Genomic DNA, 18,777 nt, shown 5'->3' with positions numbered 1-18,777 from the left:
ATCGTCATCTCCATCTCTACATCTCCCTCCCTCTTCCTCTGCTCTCTCTCTCTTCCATCTTCTCCCTCCCTCGCTTCTTCTCTCCTCTTCTCTCTCATCTTCTTCCCTTCTGTCTTCTCTGGAATATGATCAGACGAATACGATCCCCCTAAATGCGTCCCCCACATCGTCCTCATTCACTCCCTTCTTCACTCCCCGCAATCCCATCCGTTCTCCGTCCATCACGATGCCCACTCCCCATCCCAAGCCCTCCGTAGAGGATCGCCGACGAGGCGAGATGGTACCTCTCTCGCTCCTCTCCTTTCGTTGTTTCCTCAACTAAACCCCCTTGCAGGCCCTCAGTGAATTCGCGGAATACGCCGACAAGCAACAGTCCCGCGTGGCCGACCCAGCCCACGAGCACCATGCCGAGCTCGAGATCCTCGACCAGCTGGGCTTGTCCGACACCCCCAAGACCGTCAAATGGAAGGATCTCCTCCTCGACTCCTCCGAGAAGGCCGAGGATTCAATCCAGACCCTCGCCACCCTCCTGCAAGCCCGAATCGATGAGGGCCACGGCGAGACCATCTTCGACTTGGGACTCGAAGACGGCGGCGAGTCGATGGGGTTCGACCGCGCCCAGTGGAACACCGCCTGCCAGCGTCTCCGGGACACCGCCGCCACCCTTCCCGCCCACTGTCGCATCCTCCTGACCTACAACGTTGGCGGCCCCGAGGAGTCCCGCGTCCGGAACGACCGCGTCAAGGATGCCTGGGGCAAGGTTCTGGTCCGACAGCCGACCGAGACGGTCGAGGAAATGGCCGAAATTCGCGTCGCCGTGGTCGGCAACGTCGACGCCGGCAAGAGTACCATGCTGGGCGTCCTGGTCAAGGGCAACCTGGACGACGGCCGGGGAAAGGCCCGCGTGAACCTGTTCCGCCACAAGCACGAGATCGAGAGCGGCCGCACCAGTTCCGTCGGGTTGGAGATCATGGGGTTCGATAGCCACGGCGAGATCGTCTCCAGCTCCCAGGGCCGGAAACTCTCGTGGGAGGAGATCGGCAAGCGCTCGGCCAAAGTCATCTCCTTCTCCGACCTGGCCGGTCACGAGCGCTACCTGCGGACCACCGTCTTCGGCATGCTGAGCAGCAGCCCGAACTACTGTCTCCTCATGGTCGCCGCCAACAACGGGCTGATCGGCATGAGCAAGGAACATCTGGGGATCGCCTTGGCGCTCAACGTCCCCGTCATGGTCATCGTCACCAAGATCGACATCTGTCCTCCCCAGATCCTCCAGGAGACCCTCTCCCAACTGACGAAGATCCTCAAGTCGCCGGGCGCGCGCAAGATCCCCATCTTCATCAAGAACATGGAGGAGACCATCAACACCGCCCATCAGTTCGTCAGCCAACGCATCTGTCCCATCTTCCAGGTGTCCAACGTGACCGGAGAGAACCTGGACCTCGTGCGCACCTTCCTGAACGTGCTCCCTCACCGCGGTCAATACAACGTCGACGCTCCGTTCGAGTTCCTCATCAACGATACCTTCTCCGTCCCGCACGTGGGGACCGTCGTGTCCGGGGTGGCCAAGTCCGGCGTCATTCACGCCGGCGATCCAGTGCTCGTCGGTCCGGATTCGTTGGGCCAGTTTACCACGACCACGATCAAGTCGATCGAGCGGAAGCGCATCGGTGTCAACGCCTGTTTTGCTGGTCAGTCGGCGTCGTTTGCCCTGAAGCGGGTCCGACGCAAAGAGGTCCGAAAGGGGATGGTTGTCCTCAAGAAATTGGACCAGCCTCCGAAAGTATATCGCGAGTTTGTCGCCGAGGGTAGGTGACTCTTATATCTGCCCTGGGTCTCCCTGCTAACGTTCCCGCCGCAGTTCTGATTCTGTCCCACGCGACCACCATCAAGCCTCGGTATCAGGCCATGTTACATGTCGGCGCCGTGAGCCAGACATGTTCAGTTATCGACATCGATCGGCCCTTCATCCGCACAGGTGATCGCGCACTGGTTGCGTTCCGATTCATCCAACGTCCCGAATTCCTGGCCCCGGGAGACCGGGTGTTATTCCGGGAGGGCAAGACGAAGGGCCTCGGGATTGTCAAAAGTGTGGGATATGACCCCAGCCAACCTCTCAATCCGATTAAGGCGGAGAAAGACCAATAATGAATCGCTCTGTTGCTGTTAAACCTGTGTTGTTCCTACGTGCACATTGGCATGTTTCGAGTCTGTATCGTTGTCTAGCCAGCCCTGTCAGTCCTGTTTTCTAAGCCTTGCAGCCATCGGTGCATATCAGTCGGACTAGGTTGCTTACATACTGGAATAGAGTAGACTGGACATACCCTCCAAGTTGCGTCTGGTAATCATAAACATCTGGATTATATTGCCATGACAGCGACCTAAGTCGTCACCGTAATACGCCTTCTTACTGATCTAAGCCAGTGAGATTCGTTGCGGTGCCGTCGTATATTTCGACCTACGCCGTCTGACATGGCCTGGACAGGTGCTGATGTGCAGGATGATACAGCGACAGACCCTTATATCTACCTACACCTATTCAATATTGGTTGCGGTTCCCAATTCCTTCCATTCCTCGCAGATCTCCAATTTCTTCCGGCAATGTTCCTCCACAGTCTGGAACCCATCTTCTCCCAGTGGCAGCCAAAATGGGAGCTGCTTACCAACGCAACGTCCCTCGCCCCGCACAGCCTCGATAACCAGATCCACAGCTTTGCGAGGATCTCCCGGTTGAGTTCCGTCTATTCCGCCACAGAACTCCCGGATAGACTTCTTCACCTCAGCATACTCGGGCAGCGAATTTGGGGTACCGTCGAGGTGGATGTTCCCCGGCGTGAACACACTCGTTCGGAAATATCCGGGGATCAACAGAGACGTTCGCAAGCCGAACGGCTCAATCTCAGTCGCCATATTAGCTACTACCCCTTCGAGTAAAGCCTTAGAGGATGAGTAGGAGGTGGCACATGGTACTCCCATGTATGCCGCTATGGAGGACAAGAATATAAGGGTTCCGGTCCCCCGCGCCCGCATGTAGGGCAGAAAGGCCCGTGTGAGATTCAGCGGACCTAAAGTATTATTCCGAAGCACACGGAGAAGAAATTCCTCGCTATTGATCGTTAGCCACGTCTCGGGCGCTTGCAGCCGAGTCCAGGGATCATGGATTGTCTCACTCCATTTCTTCAAAAATGCCACCGTCGATATAAGCGGCATTGTTGACCAGCACATCCACCTGTCCGTAGATAGACCACGCTTCCTTGGCTTTTTCTTTGAGTACTTCCGCGGGGGCCGTTACATCGATTTCCATAACGGCGGCGCCCGCTGTCTTCAGAGGAGCTAGGCGATCCACGGCGCTCTCATTGTTCCGAGGTCGTGCCGTTGCGATCACACGATCGCCCTAGGTCCAGCTGTTAGTTGGGCCGGATAGGATAAAAGTTGATTCCTTGCATACCTTGGCCAGAATTCCATGAACAAAGGCTTCGCCGAACCCAGAGGAGCAGCCAGTGACTAGCCAGGTAAGTTGTCCCGTCATGATGTTCTGGGTAAGTGGTATAGCTTCGCGGCAATTCTCGTATTCGACAAGAGGCTATCAGTATAATCAGAGGAATTTTTACCCCATCCGTGTCTACCACCAACTTCATATACCCCTGCGTTCCTCTAGTGCTTACCTACCTTCTCCTCAGTAATCCGCCCCGCCGCATATGGGGCTGAAGCTAATGCCACACCTGATGCGCTGATCAATGTAGACCCGCTCTCGCTTCTCAAAAATAGAGCGGTCTAACTGGCTTAAATTACCTTGTGTGCCAGCTAGCCTGTTGCTAGCAATGCTATCTTTGATCCGATTAGGCATCCACAGAAAAACACACAAACCTAAGGCCACCCATAAGGACTCAGTCTTACAATGCCTAAAATTACATATGATGCAGCAACAATCTAAAGGGCCCTCCTGTCTCTATCTGGGAAATGGCTTTCTGACATGGTGGTTATGTTCTTTTCCGCTTCAATATCACGTTACTAGTACCATTACAAGGTGGAGCCAATGCTAAATTGGCGAAGAGTCAGGTTTCCGAAGGACTTTCCCATCGGCTATGCTTCGTACCATGGTTTTTGAACAAGGGTAGCTTATGATTCATGAGGTTTGCATTAAAGTTGACAATGGCACAGGAAGACCCACGGAAATCTATCCAGATTGCCTATTTGAGTAATCTCCGGGGCACACGTGAGCTGACGTCAACGTGAACCCTAAGACAAAGTCGTGATGCCATCGCAGTCATGGGCAGGCAGATGATCGCTCAATGGCAAACAACGCCTTTCGCCTTGAGAAATCCCGATACGTGGAGGATCATTGACGTAGCTCTCTCCGAGACATATATATCTGGGCAAGATCACCTAGTCAAACTCCTGACTTGCCATATCTACTTACCGACAACTCCACGATATTTTAATATTTACTGATCGTTATTGTCAAAGTATACTACAATCGTCTTGGGAAAAAAAATTGCATAATTTTCCTAATTCCTCGCTCAATCAGTCCACCATTCATTCTCTCCTATATCACCGTCATCTGCGCAACTTCCATCCAAAATGGAGACCATAGACAGGGCCTGGCACACAGCTGCAGACAACCTCAAACACGAGCTCGCATATCTGCAGTCAGCCCAGCGCCAATGGATCAACCAAAGTGGCAGTGAGCCCATGTCTGGCGTCCAGGGAAAAGGCACTATAACCGATCCCTATGATGGCGGCAACCGGGACGGTAAGATCATCCTTGCTTTTAGACCTCCCGATGACGACACTCTGCTTCGTAGACCACAGATTCCGCAGCATGTATTATAATGTACCTATAGCTGACCTCTTTGTTTTCCTTGCAGTCCAACCTGGTGCGCCAGCGGGCCACCAAAACACCGGCAGGTCAGTGGACTTGAGCGCTGGTACCGCGGAGAGTGGCCTCTACACTAAAGGGACCATGGAACAGTCTTATACTTCATACAAGACTGGCGGCACTGGTGGCAGCATGGGCCAGTTCTCCTACTCTGGCGGTATACCAGAGCAGAGGTCCTCGCATACCACCACCTCAGGCTCTGGTCTGAGAGATACAGCCGCTGGCTCGGGGTCGGGTATGACTGGCCTTTCCTCGAAATCCGCTGGTCGTGACTCGACGACCATCCAGGCTTCCGGCACGGCATCCAGCCTCAGTGGAACAAGTCGATCTGGCATTAGTCAGGGCTCCGGTACTGCCGCGGGAGGTAGTGGTATTAAGAGTAATCTTGCGCAGGGATCCGGCTCTGGATCTGGGGTGCAGACGCATCTGCTTTCGACTGACATCAAACCGGAATATAAGAGTTCCTGGTCGAAAGGTACTGTAGTGACCCGTGGCTCCGGAATTCCCCACGCATATGAGCGCGCTGGCCTAGGAGAATTGGGCCAAAAGTCCAGTTTTGGGGGCTACACCACCTTGTCTGCGACCAAGTCTACCAGCGCGGATAAGTCGTACCACTCTTCCGGCATAGGGGGATTGGCCGGTATCCGGGACACCACGGGAACTACTAGTTCAGGTGGCTCTAAAGCTATCGATCAGACCTCGGGCATGATGGGCACCTCTCGAGATACCACTAAGAGCTACGATCAGGGATTAAGTACAACAAGTACTACTCGTGGCTCTGGCTTGAATGACAGCCTCCAGGGGTACAAAGATTCCGGCACTACAGCCAGGTCCGGTGGTCTGGATTACGGTTATGATCCAAACTCAAGTATGATGGGCGCCACTCGGGACACGTCTATGCGCGATACTACCAAACGACAGCCAAAGACTTCTGGCCTGGAAGATTCTACTAACCAGTCTTGGGACATTGCCGAGTCGTATAGAGGCAGTGACATGACTGGTACAGCTCGCGACTTCGCATCTCAGGGATCCAGCACTTCTAATGCGAAAGACTCGGCAACTACGAAAACATTCGAGTCTTATCCAAGTTACCAAAGCACTCGTGCTACCGGTGCGTCTCGCGACTTAGGCCATTCCCATGGTTATAACAGGGCCATGGGTCAAGCTGAAACGGGAGATTTGGCACGATCTTCCGGGCTGAAAGACACCACTACCGAGTCCACAGCCCTTGGCTCCGGTTATCAAGGCTCGGACATGAAGGGTACGGCTCGTGATTCGACTCGCGATGTTGCATACGACAAGTCTCAGATGGACCAGATTTCGAAGCCCGGAAATATGGCTCAACAAACAAGCCTAGAAAACGCTGGTGCAAAACCTAGCGGACTAGGTACCAGCAATCAGAACTCAAGCATGACAGACACTGCTCGCAATAAAGGGCTCTCTGATGTGTCAAAGTCTGACCTGCAGCATATTGCTGTCGGCGACATTGCCAAGAAAGCCGGTCTTGGTGCTGGTTGTGTTGGTCTAGCTGCTGGTGTAGGCTCAGCTATATCTGGCGCTTCCGGTAGCTCTGGCATGGCGCAGGGCTACCAGAAATCTGGATATGGCCAGAAATCCCAAATTACCGATATGAGCACCAATAGGTCTGGTCTTGGGGACTCCTCCACTTCCCGGTCCACGGGCCTCGATTCTGCTTATCAGGGCTCCAATGTGGCAAATTTCTCCCGGGATCAGCCAGATCTTGCCCAAAAACATTATACTTCAGGCGCTGGAGGAATGGGCCAGGCCTCCACTATTGGCGAGACAACCACTTCCAAGGGCAGTAGTATGGGCCCCAGTTATCAGAGTACCAATATCTCAGGGACGACCCGCGATTCCGGCCTCGCGCAAGGTACGCAGGGATCCGATATGGGAAATATGGGCCCGAAGTCTACACTTGGGGATACGGCTACTGGACAGTCTCGTGACCTCGATCCTGGATATGGTAATTCTGGTGTAGCGAAAACCACCGGCGACTCGAGTCTCTCCCAAGGCTACTCACAAGACTACTCCAGAGCAGGTTTGGGAGAAACGAGCCAGAAGAAGAACCTTGGTGACCTTGACACATCTGGTCTAGGTCAAGGAACTCAAGACACTGGAATGAAGGAAACTACCAAGGACACCACTACGTCCAGTTCTCCGACGGGACGGAAGCCTAGCTTGATCGAGAAAGCCAAGAGGAAGATTGGTCTCGGAAGTAGTGATGAGAAATCTACCACTACGGGAGACCAAACCAAGTCTGGTCTTGATCAAGGATATGAGAAGTCTGGCCTCAAAGATGAGCCTAGCGCGGATCAAGCATATCAGAAGACTGGTGGGGGAGACCAAGTCAAGTCTACCTTTGACGAGGGATACCAGGGGCAAGGCTCTGGAATGAAAGAAACCAGCAATGTGTCCCCTACTAGTCGAGAAATACCTCAATCTGGCTATCAAGATACCTCCAAATCGACAATGTATCAGGAACAGGGGTATGGAAAGTCGGGACTCGATACAACCGAAAGCACTAATCTTGCAGGCGCATCGAAACCAAGTATGAGCCAAGGATATCAGAGCTCCGGAATGCAGGACACTTCCCGCCGCGCAGACACTGCCGATACTTCTCGTTCCGGCATGGAACAGGGTCACCACTCGTCTGTGATTGGTGGCACCAACACTACACCTACTATGCCCGGAAGCTATGACAGCTACGGAACGAGCGATATCTCTCGTGGCACCGATCTTGAAGGCGCTTCTCGATCTGGTGTGGGTCAAGGTTACTCTAGTTCCGGAATGAAGCATACTGCAAGCTCTGGTATGGGTCAGGGATATCAATCCACTGGCTCCGGGCTTTACCAATCTGCTCAGACTGGTGCCGGCGACACATATGGCAGCTCTGGAATCAGGAACAGCTCTGAGGGTGTTGGACTCGCTGATACCACCAAATCCGGCATGGGTCAGGGTTATCATTCTACCAGTTCAGACCGATCTGGAATGGGAAATGTTTACGACAATTCTGGAATTAGGGACAGCTCCAGTACAGGTCTGTCTGACACCACTAAGTCCGGCATGAGCTCGGGGGGATACCAGGGCCTTGGAACAAGAGAAGCCGAGATTGGAGACACGATGGAGCCTACTATCGCTGAAGAAGAGGAGCCAGAGCTTCGGGAAATTCGGGGTAAGTCATCAATTATAATGTGAAGGAATTGATAATCTAACTTCAGCGCCCCTGAACCCCAGTCCCCAGTACCATCACCACGCCGAGATATAGACGATCCAGCGTAACCCAACAGCAATCTGGGACCGATAATACTGCAAAGACAGGTCCAATTCGGGCCTACCGGAAATCTAGTGCTGGGAAATCGATCGATTCTGTAATGAGTCAGGGTCGTACCAAATCGGGAGCCAGTCAGGGCTACTCGCAGTCAGGTATCAGTCCAACCATGGATACGGGCGTGGATCAGAGATACCAATCCTCGGGTGTCGGCGGCGCATCTGGATCTCGCATCGATCAGGAATACACCAAGCCTGGCATTGACAGAAGCAACGTCTATTCTGGGACTGGCACAACTGCAGATCGCGGCTTAGGCCGGAAATACTACTCATCGGATCGTGATATAACCTCTGAATCCGCAATGGATCACGGATATGAGAATTCAAGCCTCAATAAGGGATACAACCAGTCAGGCATTGCCAGCACTACCGGTACTGGCACAAATCAAAGAGACTCGTCTTTAGGACTTGGCCAGGCATCTGGGTCTGCCGTGCCCCACACATGCCCTACATGTGGAATGGATCAGAGTTACAACCGGTCAAGCATTGGTGCATCTACCAGCAATGACAAGGGTCAAAACAACGAACAATCATATATCGGGGAGAATGTAAAACCGGGTGTCGATTCTCAGCACGGAAAGTCCTACCTTGGAAGCTCTTCAATGTCAGGCACGGACCATACACAACAGATGCCAGATGCTAGTCGACCTACACAGTCAGGATTGAGTCAAGGATATCAGAGTTCCAATTTGGAGCAGAGATACCCACAGGCTGGCATCGCAGAGACGTCCCAAACGGGCATGAGCTCCAGCCAGGGATATCAGAGGTCAACCGGTATGGGCGAGTCTACCGAACCTGGAATGCACGCACTCAACCAAGATTATCAGCAGTCGGGGATCGGGGAGACCACCAGATCTGGTATGGACCAGGGTTACCAGAAGTCCGAAGGCCTTGGTTCTGGTACCACTGGGCAGGCCTACCGAACAACCGCCAACAACTACGGCCAGAGCGGACAACACGCGTCAACTGGCGAGCAGCGAACTCAGAACTACTCGAGCGGTAACTCCAGCAAGCCCACGACAACCGCTGGTGGTTCCAAAGTTAGCGAGGAAGCGCTAAAGGGTCCCCAGTGTCCAGCACGCGATCCGTATGATTTCGAGAAGGCCATCGATAACCCAGGACGGAAGGGCACTTCGTCTGTGGCAGAGCCTGGTAAGTCTATTGCTGGAAACCCATCAATTTGCATTGTTGGGGATTTATCTGACAACCACTTTTGAAGGCACGAACTCTGGCACAACGACCAAGCAGGGACCTTCTATGGGCAAAGCCCAAAAGCAAAACACTGGCCCGCTTGATCAAATGAAAGTCAAGTTCGAAAAAGTAATCCACCCGAAGAAATAATCGGTGTCAATTTCTTGGTGGCAAAAAATGTAATTTTGACATTAAACGCGCCTAGTATCATCTTTTTAATGCCGCGTGACATTTAAGAGTTGCTTTGTTTTGGGTATGGAAAGCAACGACAGACACTCGTTGTATGTACATTTAGTATAATAAAATCTCCTGTGAAGTGTATTTAAAGCACCGCTTCTCATTCCATGCATGTTAATGTATTACCAATGAGTCATTAAATTGCGCTTATATCATCTATACGCTGGCACACCCCTGTCCCGGCAAAAGGCATTTACTCGAACAGCAACTTCAAATCTTCAATCCGTTGCTTCTTCTTTTCCTCTTCCATTCCATCTCCTCCAATTAGCCCTAAGGATCCTGCAATATTCATCTTTCGCTCTTGAACACGTAACATCCGGCCTTCGATTGAGTCCTTTACGACGAACCGTACGACATTCACATCACGCAGTTGGCCCATTCTGTGAACACGATCGATGGCTTGGGCTTCGATAGCAAAACTCCACCAAGGGTCCATCATGAAAACGTTGCTCGCGGTAGTTAGGTTGAGGCCAACGCCACCGGCACGAAGACTAATCAGGAGAACCCGGGGAAACTGCGAGGTTTGGGATGCGGAGCGGCTTTTGCGGGACAGCCCATCCTCATCCTCGATCTCCTCCTGATTGTATATCTCCGTCTTGTTGAATTTCGCTAGGACTTCAGCTCTTGCTTTATGCGACATACTACCGTCTAGGCGGACATGGATTATACCTGCGTTGGTGAGCTGGGGGGCAATCAAATCCAGAAAGCTAGTAAATTGAGAGAAAACAACGGATTTAGTTCCCGGTGGTACACGATGGAGGTGGGTGATGAGGGAGTGGATCTTTGCGGAGGTGTGTGCGGAAGGCGAAAGGGGATTAATGCGTCGGAGAGAGATCCGCGAGGCTGCTTGAGTGCTGGTTGGAGGTGTGGCGCTATATAGGTCACCCTCGGTAGGCGTACAGCTCAGTGACGGATACCTGATGATCTCGAAAATATCTCGCGAGGTGATAGAAGCCCGGCACGAGAAACAGCGTGGAGATTCACCTTTGTTCGTTTGGTGACGAATGTAGTCCTCCAGACATTTCTTACATGCGCTGTGCCAACATGCAGTGACCGCTGGGTTTATCATAGGTTCCTCGCAACAAATCGGGCATTCGCCGCTAGATTCGTTCTGGATCTGCTTCAGGGCATACGTGGTGAACGTGGAGGCCGGTTCTTCACCAGATTCCGATCCCGCTGCCTCCGTTGTCGTCGTAAAGCGATCAATAAGTTCTTGTAGGTCCATGTCATCCTTCAACATGTCGGAATCGGCTGACGCGACGGCAGCATCTTCTTCATCCGCGACAATAGCCTTGTTTCGCGTAAGCACGGGGTGACAGCATGTTTGGCGAAGGCGCAGGATTTGCGCAAATATAGTGGAATAGGATTTTAGAAGTGTACCAGCCTCGACGTTGTCGTTGAATGCACGTTTCGCGCGCGTGAAGATGTAATCATAAATCTCCCTTTCCTGATCGGTGAGCTCGACTTCTTCTATTGTCACCGTCCTACGAGGTAGAGGAACGAGTGGCTCGCCATCGGGCGTTTTCATCATTTTAGTACGGCGAAGGACCAGAGGTTCGAGGACGGTCTGCACCACGTTCAAGGCACGAACGTAGTCCTTGGATTCGAAAGGTACGGTGATAAATGTCTTCCAGAAAGAGAAGTTATTCCAAGGTTCGACCTTGAGAAACCTCACCAAACTGAACAGGTCTTCAAGTCGGTTAACGATTGGAGTACCGGTTAGCACCCACCGATTGGATGCCTTTAGTTCATAACAAGCTCTTGCAGACTTCGAGCGTCGATTCTTGATGAGGTGCGCTTCGTCCAGGATTATGCGGAAAAACTGCACGGAGAACAAGCCTCCCACAGTATTACCCGAGAACGACAGCTGGGAAAGATACTGGCGGTGTTCAGAGAGCACGACGCCGTACGTGGTGATGATCAAGTTCGGGGCGGACGGATTACTTGCAGAGCAGAGCTCTTTCAAATTGACGTACTTGTCGTTGCCATAGTATATTAGAATATTCATGGTTCCAGCTTCAGAGGCTTTTACAGCCTCACTCTCCCACTGTGAGAGGAGCGAAGTCGGAGCAACAACAAGGGTGGTATATGGAGCGGACACCACCCCGGACGAATTTGACAGCCGAGGCAACTCCATAATCGAGCTGATGCCATTCGATGACAGGCGTGGAGGCATGTTTCTATGAGCATGCATAAGACTGAGCATTTCAATGGTTTTGCCTAATCCCATCTCATCCGCCAAAATCCCTCCCAGGCAATGCTGTTCTTGGGCCGGAAAATCAAGACTGAGCTCTCCAGAATACGGATTCACATAAAAGTGTTCGATGCCAGAGATGACAGGAAGAGCGTTATCGTCAACATCCTTGGTCGGCCAGGTGTATTCCTCCCACAGTGGATGCATCGATCGTTCTCGAGGGGATTTGTTGTCTTTCTCCTTGCTAAGCATCCAGTAGAGGGCTTGTCTCTGATACTTTCGTAGGGATATCGTAAATGATGAAGGTGGCTCCGCTTCTGGCATGCTGAAGTCGAATGACTGAGCTTTTTTATACAACGTATCAAGCTGGTCTTCTTCCAGTTCTGCTGTGTCCTCTTCTTCAGACGAATCATTGCTTGCAGTGCCATTCTTGTTTGTTTTGTCATACTGCTCTTGGATTTCCGCTGCCCGCAACAAGCCTTCCTTTTTGTGTTTCTTGGTCAAATCGTTCGTTGTGTTTGAGTCGAGACCAATTTCATCGAACAGTTTCACCAGCGCCACTTGACGGAGACGTAAGTGTTTCTCTTCCGTGCTCTCCTTCTCTTCAAAGAGGTCAGTTGATCTGTTATCGTCCACCAATCCATTCAATGTCCCCGGTTGGAAGGCTTCTATGCGCAGGTAGCAACGCAGTTGTAAATAGATCGTATCATTTACGCGCACTCTGTCTGGCGCGTAAACACAAACCCCCTCGAACTTGCAAACTTTTTGGTCAATCAGAGTGGACACCCATTCCGCCGTCTCGCGCGGTAATCTGCCAATTTCCTGACCGGAAGCATTTGTGAACCGTGTGAGGACATCGCCCTTCTGATTAGTGATGACTCTGCCTCCTCGGCTACGCTTCGAAACTGGCTGCGATCTCTCACGCTCGATCTTGACATGTTCCCCATGTTTGAGCAAATCCACGCCGCTTCTCGTAGCCCAACCTCCAACGCCGAAGGCTCCAATATACCTTATAGACGGTTGAGCACGTGCTGTTGAGTCGGTATGTGGCTGGCCGCTGTCAGAGATAGAGAACCGCGAGTTGGCTGTAGGTCGCGTTCTGCGATTCCCGGAGGTCAACGTAGTCTGGTTCCTTGCACCTCCAGCAGATGACTTCCACGAACCATCAAAATAGATATTGACCGCGCGTTCCAGATCACCTGCTGACGCTGTTCGGATTTTCCGTAGGGCATCCGGGGAGAGATCTTCTCCAACAATGCTGATAAAGGCCTCCGTGTCGAACCCATCCGCATTTCCTTGATCAAGAACCTCCTCCACGGGCTCGGGATCCTTTGTCTGTCTAGGCGGGCCTTCCCCGGTAGGCGTTTTCGAAGACTGCACACCGGCTGACGGTTCTGGGGGTGAGCTTTGACTTGGGATCGTCCTTGGCGATGAGTATATCTGTCTCCAGTGGTCTCCATATTCGGTCATTGGGGTGGGACCCGAAGCAGGCGCGTCGAGGGAGCCGTTTGAGGGGCGATTGGCGTCCTCTTCGGCGTCGACGAAGAAACGGCGTTTCTTCCACGGGCGTTCATTGAGGTCCGCACCGTCCATGGTGTATGCACAGCCGGGACGTCTCCAGAGAAGACTCTGGGCGGAGTGGAAGGAGGAAGTGAGTGAGGACGAGTTAGTAATGGGAGGAAGCAGACGCGCCGGCGGAAGACGCGCCGCGCTCGGGCCGACGTCATCCCCAACCCCAAAAGAGAAAAAATCCGTCTTCCCCGTCTTTTTGTGTCGATCGACAGCCAATTCGTGAGGACAGCGTCTGAGGTATGGTGTCTATCTGTCTGTCTGTCTGTCTTTCGATTGCTCTGCTGACCCGGCTTTAGCCCTCGTTCAACACACTGCGTCATGCATCCTTGATCCCAATAGCTCTCTTTCCCACCACCACGCACCATGTCGTTATACAGGGACATCACCCTCTCCGCTCGCGCCGGAAGGCAAATATACGGGCTGTCCCCGACCTCTATCAAGTCCAAAGCCTCACAGAGAAGACCGTTCACCCATTCACATTCAGTCGCAACCAGTCCACAGGCAGGAGCAGCGGAAGCAGAAGTCCACGCCGCACAGAGATACTGCATGGAGCTTCTGTCGTACGAGCAAACCTTGCTATGACTCTTCCAAGGCGCAAACATACTGACTCGTTCTGCCATTGCAAACAGGAAATATGACCGTCCCTCCTACACCCTAAGCTCCTTCATCCCTCGCCACGCGCAACCCTTCTATCTCGCCCTGCGTGCCCTCAATGTCTCACTATCAATGATCCCCGACACAACCTCCTCCTACACGATCGGCCTGATGCGCTTACAGTTCTGGCGGGACGCCGTCTCCAAAACATTATCCGGATCCCCGCCGAAGGAGCCCATTGCCATACTCCTCGCCTCCGCCATTGCAGATCTCCACGACCGAACTCAGGGTCGTGCGCGCATCAGCAAAGGCTGGCTGAACAGAATGATTAATGCGCGCGAGCAAACCCTCACTAACGATCCCTACCCCAACATTGCAGCCTTGGAATCTTACGCTGAAAACACATACTCCACCCTCATGTACCTTACACTGTCCGCCCTGCCGATGACCTCCGTAACCGCCGATCATGTCGCATCGCACATTGGAAAGGCGGCCGGCATCGCCGCCGTTCTGCGCGGGCTCCCTCTGGTCGCCTTCCCGCCGCCACCATCAAATCAACCTGGCCAGGCCGCTGGCGCCGGTATCATGACCGGCGGCGCCAAACAGGGTGCTGTCATGCTCCCGCTGGAAGTCATGGCGCAGGCCGGTGTGAAAGAGGAGGATGTGTTCAGGCAGGGTGCAGAGGCGCCGGGTCTGCGCGATGCGGTATTCACGGTTGCCACGCGTGCCAGTGACCATCTCATTACTGTACAGCAGATGCTGAGCAATCTCCGCGCCGGCCGAGATGTCGGCCATGACTTTGAACATGAAGGCGAGGAAGGTCACGAGTATGGATCGGAGTACGATATTTCCTCCTCCCAGCGACCCGAGACTCCTCTGGACGAAGTAAACCGTGCATTCGGCGTGTTCATGCCTGCTGTGGCAACACGGCTATGGCTCGACAAGCTGGAGAGTTTTGACTTTGATATATTCCGGCCGGAGTTGCTCCAGTCCGAGTGGAAACTGCCCTGGAAAGCCTACATGGCGTACAAACGCAAAGCTCTCTAGGTATTATCCAGGATGTCCGCTATGTATTATAGTACAATTTTATGTATTATTAGGCCGCCATGGCTTCTATATACTCTGAGAGGGTTACAATATACACCAACCGCCACGTCACTATAATTTCACGGCTTTCTTCTTCCGCCTCTGTCTTCTCGAGCTTGAAATGAGACGTCTCTGTGCAAGCAGCACCAGATAGCGCTGGAGCTTGTCGCGCCTGAAGAAAAGATCAGTATGGAGAAGTGCGAGGGATCGTGCAGACTTACATTAAAAATACAGTCGTTGCAAAGACAAACGGGACAGCAATCATCCAAAAATACCTGTGCGTTAAAAGGTTAGGGGTTTCTCCTATCAAGGCTGTTGCTTTGCTCGTCTACTTACGAATCGCTATGCTGAATCCCCTGGAATGATTCGAAGTTCATCCCAAAATATCCCTTTTCTAGTGTTAGTTCTGCCTCTACAAATGCAGCTGAAGGATGAACAAACCGTCAGGAACGTCAGAGGAAGGTAGAAACACGTTACAAGCGTCAGCTGCTTCATGCTTTCGTTTTGGTATGCCCCTGGATGTAAATGGTTAGTGCCCTCCTCGTGACAAGTCGGTCCAGACATGTACCAATTGTATTAAATATAAGATCAATCATGTTGTCCGCAGCGCGGCGCATCTGATCGTATCCCTCAACAATCGTAATGCAATGGTCCAAGGCATCGCCTAGATACGTATGGCACATTGAGCTGATAGAAACGCTGGATCCGCCAACACTCTTCAAATTTGGTGTAGCTGCTCCTATGTAGTGAGCCGCATCGGGGTCGGAAGGAGTCGCAGGTCCGAAGCCCTTCAGTACACCAAACCCCGGAGTGCTAACGGGCTCCGAACGGTGGTCCCGGAGAGCGTTAATGACCGTCACAATAGGTTGCATGGAATTTCGAAGGATGGCAATTTCCGAAGTCAAAATATACAAGCTTTTGGACTGGTCGATGTCTGGGTCTGTTAGTACTTCCAATTCCAGATCGCCAATAGCATCTTGGTACGCTGTCGTCACGGGAATTGCAAGGTCAATAATAGCATCCAATATAGCTTGAACAAGCATGCTCGCATCACACGATTGGCGCAAGATAGTTTCCGGCGAGCTCAGACGCTTGACAATAGGCACTTCGATGTCGTCCGCACTCGTTTCGAAAAAGGACGTCACGGTGTTATCGCCGTGCAAAAAGATGGACACCTGCTCGAGGGTCACACTCAGTCCCTTGGCAGCTAGGACAGCATGGCGTTCCATGAACGCAATCCGGTCTTCATTGGGACCCCCTCTGTAGCGTTGAATGCTACGGGCCGTGCATCCAGCATTGGCAATATCGCTCAAATCAGTCTTATCTTTCGAGCTGATCCCTGGGCATGGCCGAACACTAGTTGCCATGATACGACTGTCTTCGGACGTGTCTTGCCTCGACCTGATGCGGACGAGATCTTTCAATGCCTCTAGTACAACGCCCCGCTTAGATGGCTTCTTGGCTGATACAGTCCTGTTGCTCACTGAGGAACTCCTCCGTTCCGATATGGACGTTGTTTGTCCGTCATGGGACTCGTCGTCCGATTCGCTCGTTTCCTCCACCAATTTGACCAATTTTTGCAGTGTGAGCACAATATACGCATGGTCCGAATACCAGTCGACCTTGGTCCGGTTGGTTGTGTTGACCAAGTCCTCAATCGCCAGTCGGTGGAGTCCTTTTTGATTTCCCAGAGCACTGATTACATCCCAGCTCAAGCCGTTGACGTTGATCCACCGGCATTGTACCCATGGCTCCCTCTCCCTTTCAAGGAATGGCCCCAAGGTATCGTTGTCCAACGCATACTGTCGCATTTCATGTTGCGAAAAATCCACTACGATGATCTCGCATGGCTTGTTCGATGCGATCGGCACAGTCGTTGACCACTCCGCATTATACGGGGGCAACGGCTTGCTGGGATCAATGCCAGGCTCAGTCCCTGGCTGCCAGGTTGGATCATGAGTCAATGTCTCTGGATGATACGAGCGAGCCGTGTTTCGTCGCCCCCGATTGCGGATGGTGTCTCGAGAGGGGACCCTCGTTGCGGACGTAAACGTCTCCGGGGAGGTTGGTTCTATCCCAGCTGGCGACGCCGATTGAGGGGCGATGGAAGTCTTTGGGGACGGTGCCTGCGCCTCAATGTCTATTGCAGTTTGAGAACCAGACCCACGTTCAGGCTCGTGCGAACCGTTGGACACATATCGCCTCATGCTGCGTGGAGAGCACAAATCAAAGCCTGCACATAGGTAAAAGAGTAGGTTCTTTCAGTTGTATGGATATGCGTCTATCTTCAAAGATGCAGTTTGATGAGTCGCCTTGTGCGGGTCGGCGAGGGAAACATCGCGGAGAATGACGTTGGGAATTAATCCGGTTTATCCGCAGATGGCACGAGGAGATGAATGCGACCGGGTAACAGGAAACGGCAGAAAACAGCAACGCAGATATTCGGTCTATTCGGTCTATGATGGAGAACGGAAAACTTGAGCTGTTGGGGGGAGAGGTTGAAGAGGGAGGGCGGCAGAGAGCGGCAGGAGTCAAGCAAACTAAACTAAAGACGAACTAAACTCCGGCTACGTCAACCTTAACCTTTTAGCAGCGGCATGAGCTCATTAGCTCTCTCGCATTACAGTATGCACGACAGTATGCAGATAAATTCCCAGAATCCTGATTTAGTAAACCCACATACATTCATAAGCTTCGTCCCATAGACATCACGTCGTCATCAGGTTAGATCCCAGAGAAATGCACAGAACGCCGGCAGAGATCGCGATTGACCATCACCCAACTCCATAAGATGCAAGCAAAAAACTAGGGTCAAGCCGTCGACACATTTGTCGACTCCGGATTGCGTTTCCGCGTCGACAGCTTCAGTTGTAGAGGTATCAGGTTCCTCTTCGGGCCCGGGAGATCTGATCGGGTGAGGGGTTTGCGACACACAGGGCACATGCCTTTTGGGCCTCGGCCTGGTGCGTCAATCCTCTGTTCTTCGCTGAACTTCAACGTGTCGACGATACACTTGTGACAGAAAAGATGTCCTAGATTGTCTCAGCAATGGATCGAATCTTGACCCCTCCCCATCGCACATACCGCATATGGTGCTGGTGGCATCAACCGGCGCATCCATACACACCGGACATTTATAACTAGCCAATGAGGACCGCCCTTGCTCGTGGTCTGCATTTTGTTGCGCCCGCACCGCGTCTTCTCTTTGTTTGGCCAAGGCTCTCGACAGAGCGGACGATCCTTCGGCGGTATCAATTAATTCGATGGTAGTATCGTCTTGTTGATTTATCGTGGGGAGCGGGTTCGTCTCGGAATGCCCATGGCTCACGCGGCGGCGTTTTCTGAGATGGGACCTCTCGTGCGGTGAATCATTGACAGGTGGCGCCTCGGGGAGGGCAAGTGATGAAGCCTCCAGGGCATCTGAGCTCTGGGGAGAGCTGCAAGGGAAGGGACGACTTCGTTCCATGCCGAGAGTGAGAGGTAAACCGCTCCGAATCCCTCGGGAGTGGATCGTTGATACAGAGGTGGCGGTGATCGTTGAGGGTTTATCGATAGGGACAGACGCAGTCCTGAAGAAGAAGGCGGTGAATAGATACACCGGAAGATTAGATGTTCCGGCTGCATGACGCCGGCCTACCGCGATAGGAAAGTCTGGATTGGATAACAGCCATCCATC

General features: G+C 52.6%; 7 protein-coding genes across 7 annotated transcripts; 3 read left to right on the top strand and 4 right to left on the bottom strand.

Moving 5' to 3' along the window:
* The first annotated feature begins 23 nt into the window (after window positions 1-23).
* BDV59DRAFT_72623 (putative GTP binding protein (GTPBP1)) lies at window positions 24-2,342 on the top strand. Its single transcript, XM_073696980.1, has 3 exons — window positions 24-280; window positions 335-1,808; window positions 1,862-2,342. Exons 1-3 carry the CDS (start codon window positions 227-229, stop codon window positions 2,146-2,148), a joined length of 1,815 nt encoding a protein of 604 aa, XP_073546060.1. The 5' UTR covers window positions 24-226; the 3' UTR covers window positions 2,149-2,342.
* Window positions 2,343-2,535: 193 nt separating this feature from the next.
* BDV59DRAFT_203739 (SDR family oxidoreductase) lies at window positions 2,536-3,529 on the bottom strand (the record flags this gene model as incomplete). Its single annotated transcript, XM_073694322.1, has 3 exons — window positions 2,536-3,106; window positions 3,171-3,394; window positions 3,449-3,529. 3 exons carry the CDS (start codon window positions 3,527-3,529, stop codon window positions 2,536-2,538), a joined length of 876 nt encoding a protein of 291 aa, XP_073546059.1.
* A 4,654-nt stretch (window positions 3,530-8,183) lies between these two features.
* BDV59DRAFT_72768 (uncharacterized protein) lies at window positions 8,184-9,740 on the top strand. Its single transcript, XM_073696982.1, has 3 exons — window positions 8,184-9,001; window positions 9,055-9,379; window positions 9,447-9,740. The coding sequence occupies exons 1-2, from the start codon at window positions 8,272-8,274 to the stop codon at window positions 9,228-9,230; spliced, it is 906 nt and encodes a 301-aa protein (XP_073546058.1). The 5' UTR covers window positions 8,184-8,271; the 3' UTR covers window positions 9,231-9,379; window positions 9,447-9,740.
* Window positions 9,735-13,507, bottom strand: BDV59DRAFT_183005 (DEAD/DEAH box helicase). The gene has a single exon (XM_073690430.1). It carries the CDS (start codon window positions 13,440-13,442, stop codon window positions 9,849-9,851), a length of 3,594 nt encoding a protein of 1,197 aa, XP_073546057.1. The 5' UTR covers window positions 13,443-13,507; the 3' UTR covers window positions 9,735-9,848.
* Window positions 13,508-13,621: 114 nt separating this feature from the next.
* BDV59DRAFT_183003 (uncharacterized protein) lies at window positions 13,622-15,113 on the top strand. Its single transcript, XM_073690429.1, has 3 exons — window positions 13,622-13,658; window positions 13,718-13,981; window positions 14,051-15,113. Exons 2-3 carry the CDS (start codon window positions 13,785-13,787, stop codon window positions 15,060-15,062), a joined length of 1,209 nt encoding a protein of 402 aa, XP_073546056.1. The 5' UTR covers window positions 13,622-13,658; window positions 13,718-13,784; the 3' UTR covers window positions 15,063-15,113.
* Window position 15,114: 1 nt separating this feature from the next.
* On the bottom strand, window positions 15,115-17,609 carry BDV59DRAFT_183001 (putative CorA family metal ion transporter). Its single transcript, XM_073690428.1, has 5 exons — window positions 15,670-17,609; window positions 15,543-15,616; window positions 15,438-15,490; window positions 15,323-15,376; window positions 15,115-15,273 (listed from the first exon to the last, which is right to left on the bottom strand). Exons 1-5 carry the CDS (start codon window positions 17,306-17,308, stop codon window positions 15,174-15,176), a joined length of 1,920 nt encoding a protein of 639 aa, XP_073546055.1. The 5' UTR covers window positions 17,309-17,609; the 3' UTR covers window positions 15,115-15,173.
* Window positions 17,610-17,677: 68 nt separating this feature from the next.
* Window positions 17,678-18,617, bottom strand: BDV59DRAFT_182999 (uncharacterized protein). Its single transcript, XM_073690427.1, has 2 exons — window positions 18,186-18,617; window positions 17,678-18,133 (listed from the first exon to the last, which is right to left on the bottom strand). The coding sequence occupies exons 1-2, from the start codon at window positions 18,565-18,567 to the stop codon at window positions 17,913-17,915; spliced, it is 603 nt and encodes a 200-aa protein (XP_073546054.1). The 5' UTR covers window positions 18,568-18,617; the 3' UTR covers window positions 17,678-17,912.
* Between the last annotated feature and the right edge of the window lie 160 nt (window positions 18,618-18,777).

This window comes from Aspergillus ambiguus, assembly GCF_047715705.1.
Source record: "Aspergillus ambiguus strain CBS 117.58 unplaced genomic scaffold BDV59scaffold_26, whole genome shotgun sequence".
In the NCBI taxonomy this organism is placed as follows: Eukaryota; Fungi; Ascomycota; class Eurotiomycetes; order Eurotiales; family Aspergillaceae; genus Aspergillus; species Aspergillus ambiguus.
The sequence above is the reverse complement of the archived record's forward strand: the minus strand, read 5'-3'. Positions and strand labels throughout refer to the sequence as shown.